The sequence below is a fragment of the Sinocyclocheilus anshuiensis genome, unplaced genomic scaffold (genome assembly GCF_001515605.1).
Source record: "Sinocyclocheilus anshuiensis isolate Anshui unplaced genomic scaffold, SAMN03320099.WGS_v1.1 scaffold669, whole genome shotgun sequence".
Taxonomy (NCBI): domain Eukaryota; kingdom Metazoa; phylum Chordata; class Actinopteri; order Cypriniformes; family Cyprinidae; genus Sinocyclocheilus; species Sinocyclocheilus anshuiensis.
In genome coordinates, this window is record NW_015536499.1 from 27,443 (window position 1) to 33,790 (window position 6,348).

The 6,348-nt window shown below is 35.8% G+C and overlaps 1 protein-coding gene across 1 annotated transcript in view; it reads right to left on the reverse strand.

Moving 5' to 3' along the window:
- LOC107688870 (uncharacterized) overlaps positions 1-6,348 on the reverse strand; it is a 16,200-nt gene that overhangs the window by 6,520 nt on the left and 3,332 nt on the right. The window contains exon 2 of the mRNA XM_016486699.1: positions 3,593-3,769. Coding sequence (XP_016342185.1) covers positions 3,593-3,769 — 177 coding nt within the window. The remainder of the gene's footprint in view (positions 1-3,592; positions 3,770-6,348) is intronic.

Genomic DNA, 6,348 nt, shown 5'->3' on the forward strand with positions numbered 1-6,348 from the left:
CGGACGCCGACAGATCAAAATACAAACTATGTGCACGGATCTCTGGTGTGGGAACCTAGAAAACAGAAAAAGATCAAATTATTATTTTCTTGCTTATGTATGAAGAACATTTCGCTACATCTGGACCAGTATTCCATAAAAAGTAAATGAAAAATAAATAAACACACACACACACACACACACATATATATATATATATATATATATATATATATATATATACACTTTTTATATTTAATATATTTGATACATTTACTTATTTGTAAGTCGTCCTTGCATATTTCAATATTTGTTACATTATTCATGACCATTTAACTATGATTGGCAAATTAATTATTGTAGAGAAAAAAAGTTGAATTGCCTCTTCTGATGAAATGAGGACAGGAAATTTGATTGGACTAAAGATATTTCTAATGGGGGGGGCAAAATCTCCTAGCAGGCACTATTTTCTGAAACAATTCACACAATCCAGCCAGGTCATGTTTTGGCATTTAAGGGTTTTTCATTTGTCTCCTGTCTAAATAGATATACACGGACTACTGAATATTCCTAAATGAAAGCAAGAGGCTTATATTTTGAAATATGTATGTCATTTTTTTTATGAAATCAATGAAAACATGCAATGTGAAGACGGAATTTCTTAAAGGTACAGCAGCAAAAATCCCACCCATCATTTCAGCGTCTACATCAACATGGTTGAAATCACTGTTGAATCTTTTTTCAATTTTGCAAAGTTTGTTGACTTTTTAGCAGCTCTTGTTCAAATTTTAAGGTTGATTTATAAGTATTTTGCTAACCTTTTTACAACCATTTAACATTAAACATTGTTTCAACGTTCTTTCCACATTGAAACAACATCCAACCTTACTTAAACCACATTTCAATGTTAAAGGAACATCACATGTCTGCTAGGATGGCCTGTTTAATTCGAAAACCCAAAATATACTACATTTTTTACATGTACGCTAGTGTACAGTCGAATGCTTAGCTTTTTAAAGTATACTTCATTTGATAGCGTGTGCGACACAAGCGCACTAGGACGTTTCATATTAGTTAAGTGTCTGCGCTATTTCTCTCCAAAAAGTTATGAGCAATCTCAAAATATGAGAAGATATTTTGAAGAATGGTGGCAACCAAACAATTTCTGGTTCCCATTGACTTCCATTATATATTTTTGACCAAACAATGAGAGTCAATGGGAACCGAAACTGGTTACAAATATTCTTCAAAATATTTTATTTCGTGTTCAACAGAAGAAAGTCATAGAGGTTTGGATCGAAACAAGGGTGAGTTAAAAATCCGTGTATCATTCGATCATTCATTTTTTGATTTAATATTGAAAGTAGAAAAATTAGAATACGGCTCCTTTTTGTTTTTTTCCAAAAAACGAAAAACGAAAATTCAGCTTAAATTTTCGTTTTCCGTTCATGGGTGGAAAAATGAATAAACAGCTTGAATATTTGATTTCTACATGTGGGCGGGAATTAAACGCCCCTTTCTGCTGATTGGTCAGCCGAAGATCAAACCGTGCCTTCATCAGTTCTTCCACAGTATCACGCAACAGAATAAAATTTATATCTACACAGAAGAAAGCCCTGTCTAGACTCTGCCCCTCTGCCCGGTATGAGTTGTGTTGAGCTATTCATTAGCCTGTTTGTTTGATGAAAATAGATTAAATGTAGTTGCAATAAATGCTTAAGAATCCATACAACTGCAGCAGTGGAGGACTATTATTCTGCTGCGTGATACTGCAGAAGAACTGATGAAGGCACGGTTTGATCTTCGGCTGACCAATCAGTAGAAAGGGGCGTTTAATTCCCGCCCACGTGTAGAAATCAAATATTCAAGCTGTTTATTCATTTTTCCACCCATGAACGAAAAATTAAAATTTAAGCTGAATTTTCATTTTTCGTTTTTTTGGAAAAAAAAAAAAAAAAACGAAAAAGGAGCCGTATTCTAATTTTTCTACTTTCAATATTAAATCAAAAAACGAATGATCGAATGATACACGGATTGTTAAAGATCGCAAAATGTAAATTTTTGGGTGAACTGTCCCTTTAAGGCTCACAGAGAGAGTGAAAACTGGTACTTGTCATCACAAATCCTCAATATTCAGAGCCAAGTTTCAGTTGCACTATTAGACTGAAACCCTGCTCATCTCTGAACCTTATCAAGGTTGCTAAAGCTTGTTTGATGAATTACTGTATACATAACACAGACTAACAAAACAGCCTGTCAGGGATGCTAGCTGACCTTGGTTATCTGCGGTAGCTAAACCCTCTCTATACCATCTGCTCAAACAAAAAGCCCATTAACTAAAGAGATAGAGAAAAATCAATTATACAAACTGTCATTCTAAACCTGTGTAAAAACAATCAAATTACAGACAGAATCTGTTCCTCATAACATGTGCTAATGATGGAGGCTTGCAGCTTCTCTCCGCCTCACCTGCATCATCAGTGTTTATTGCTGGCAGAAATAGACTCTATTATTATTCATAATGGCTTAATTTCCTCACCCATATTCATAAAATGAATCAGCCCAGTAGGACCCTGATGACCTTGTGAGCACAGAGCGCTCGGACGAACACTCTTTTCATAATCAAGAACACAAATGAGAGATTTCTGAGAATAATAGAATGGGAAGAGGACAAAAGGTTGCTACTGAGATGTAATGGTGTGATATGGTATAATGATTTAAGGAGAAAGAAAGAAAAATGCATATGCACTGTAAAGGGCCGTTCACACAGAGTGAGACGCAGTGCTCAGGAATGGTTTTTAAAAAAGTGCAGCGCAGAATGCCTCTTCCGCCATGTTGCCATAAAAAAAAAAACAGTTGCCATGCCAACTTGCTACTGTAAACAAAAGCTTTCAATGCTTGCTCCACTTCCGGGGTCTTCTGATTGGTCTGTGTGTAAAAGTTGAAATTCTTTTAACTTGACACGGCATCTTAAAAAAATGCAAAAATGCTGCAAAAGACGTGAGACGCGAGCGTGACGGTCAGACACGTCTGTCTAGCACGTTTACATAGAAAAGCAATGGAAAAGTAGCACATAGGAATGGAAAAATGCATTCTGTGTGAACGACGCCTAATTTTTTTGTCAAATGACATTAAAATGTACTTTGTGTTATAACATCTAATTTCAGTAGTTTCATTTATGGCAAACATTGTGTTTAATATATTTGAATGTATGCTGAGGTTACAGAACTAAACATTTTTAATTTTCAAACAAGTTAGCTTCTTAAGGTAACAACTACCTGTATTCACTTTTACAGTGTACAGAATATAGAAAAAAAAGTATTTGGCTTTTTTATTCAATTAAATTTTACATTGATTTTTATTTAATATAACCTTGAAAAAGACGCGTGCTTAATTGTATTGAATGTGCACTTGAGGTGTTTCAAATGTTAAAAATATTTTTTTTAAACTGTACTAGCAGATAATATGATATTAATAAAAGTCCCCTTGAGTGCACATTTATCAGCTTGTCAAGCTACTAATAGACATGTAGCAACGAAACTCCAATTTCAATTTCATGGGCCTTCTGAAAAAACTTTTAAAAGACTTGCATATAAGCATGTATGTAACTCACCTGTCTCTGGTCCGGTCTTTCTATAGTAGCACTGGCGCCATAAGCGCGACATGATTCCACGATGTAATCAGCGCTGATGCCCAGCACCGAGCAGGAGTCTCCACACGAACCGTCAGCAACTACAATCACCCGCGGCCATTCACCCCTCGGCATCTTCCTCAGGTACTCCTCACTAAACTACAGGATCACAGCAAGAGAAAACATTTAGGCTAACAATACGGTTATTTTCCTGAATCAAAAACATTCAGTGCAACCAGTGAATTAAGTAAGATTCCCAATCAAATTATTCTTATGAGCGGGCTCTTTTAAGGGAATCAAAAACATGCAGCACGGTCAGTAAAGTCTGATTCCCAAACTAATGATTCTGAAGCAGTTCTTTTTAGTGAATCAAAACATACAGTGCAGTGCGTCCATGGGGCTGTCATTTTTTGTGATTCAAAAACATACAAGTGGAGTCTGATTCTCGAACGTATGACTCTTTGAGTCAGTTCCTTTTAGTGAATCAAAAACTGACAACGCAACCAATTTTTGCAAACTAAGGATTCTTCTAAACCAGTTCTTTCAGATGAAAGTACCCAGTCTATTCAGTTTTCTGAACAAATGGCTCTTGGGAGTCTGTTGTTTTAAATAAAACAAAAACATTCTATGTGCACACTGTACTTGATTCTTGAACAAATGACTCTTATGAACCAGTTCTTTGAAGTCAATCAAAACATACAGTGAGTACAGTAGTCAGATTTCTGCACAAATGGAGTGGTTACAGTGTGGTCTGATTCCTGAATGAATGACTCAAAGACAGTTATTTTTAGTGAATCAAAACATACAGTACATCTGGAAATTTCCCCACAAATGAATCTTATGAGATCTTATCTTATGAGTGATTCAAAAACAAACAGTGTGGCCAGTCCACACTGCCACAATGTAATCAGTTCAAACATTAAACGCACACAATGTAGTCAGTTTCTTGAACAATCGGACTCTTATTAACCAGTTCTTTCAGATAAATCCAAAACATACAGCACGGTCAGTATGGTTCGATTCTCGAACAAAAGATTCTGAACCAAGTATTTTTAGTGAATCAAAACATACAGTGTCAAATAGACAGATTTCCGAACAAATTACTCATGAGACAGTTATTTTCAGTGGTTCATATACACACAGTGCATCCAGTGCAGTCTACTTTCCGAATGTATGGCTCTTTGAGACTGTTCTTTGTAGAGAATCAAAAACTCACTACAAAGGAAAAACACCAACCAATAACTCTTTTGAACCAGTTCTTTCAAGTCATTCATTAAAACAAACAGAGATTGTTGTTTTAAACGAAACAACAACATTCAACAGGCAGTTCTACTTAAGTTCTACTTTGTTCTAGTTCTTTTAAGTAAGCACGGTCAGAACAGTCTGATTCCCTAAACATGACTCTGAACCAGTCTTTTTTAGTGAATCAAAACATAGTGCATCCAATAGTCTGATTTTCAAATGAATGACTAAATTAAAATCAAATTAAACTAAATTAAATCAAAACAATCAACATACACAGTCCAATTATTGAACAAATGGCCATTATGAATCAAAAAACATCATGTATATAAAATACATGTTTTGTGTTTTTCATTGTTTAGTACTAAAACATCAGTAGGACCAAGTATTGGATTGGATTTATGTCTTTATGCCATTAAGCCAGCACACTTCTCAACAACAAACCGTGTTTTACCTGCGTAAAGGTCTTAAAAGTATCCATCATTCATTTGCATTGACAGCGACAAGTAAAGACTCTTATTTATCACTGATAGTGTGTGCTCCTCCAAGCAGAAGGACATTTTCCTTAAACCAGACTGACAGCTTGTCACCCAGAATAGCTCTAAATGAAATGAAACTCAAGTCTGGTTTGGTTTATTGGACGTGAGCGTCTAGATCAGGGGTGCCCAAACTCGGTCCTGGAGGGCCGATGTCCTGCAGAGTTTAGATCCAACTCCAATTAGGCACACCTGAACCAGCTAATCAAGCTCTTACTAGGCATACTAGAAACTTCCCGGCAGGTGTGTTGAGGCAAGTTGGAGCTAAACTCTGCAGGACACCGGCCCTCCAGGACTGAGTTTGGGCACCCCTGGTCTAGATACATCAGAGAGGTGGCATAAATAGACAGGCCTGAGAGTCCAAGGCCAGAGAAATCCATTTACACAAACTGGAACGCTTACCTCACAGTACATGACTGCGTCTGACATACTGCACAGAATATACTGTATAATGCCTAATATTAAAAAATAGTACGTGAAATGGTACAAAATATGCAACAATAAGCATGTCAAAAGTATGTTACATGGTCATCATGTTTTATATATGAAAGGCATTCAGTATAGTAAGTAGTTATTTTGTACTTTTATTTATATTTAATGTAAAAAAATAAAATAAAATGTATGTCTCTTTAAGCTGGATCTTTTGAGTAAATTAAAAGACTCTTATGAGCTGGTTCTTTCAGGTGAATTAAAATCAGTTTAGCCAGTCTACACGGATTCCTGAACAATTGGTTCTAAAGAGTCGGTTGTTTTAAATGAAATAAAAGCACAGTGTAGTCTGATTCTTGAACAAATGACTCTTGAGCAGATTCCTTTAAGTGAATCAAAAACATAGAGCACGGCCAGTATGGTTCAACTCCTGAACAAATTACTCTAAACCAGTTCTTTTTAGTGAATCAAAACATACTGCGCATCCAGCAGTCAGATTGCTGAACAAATGACTCTTATGATAAAAAAAAA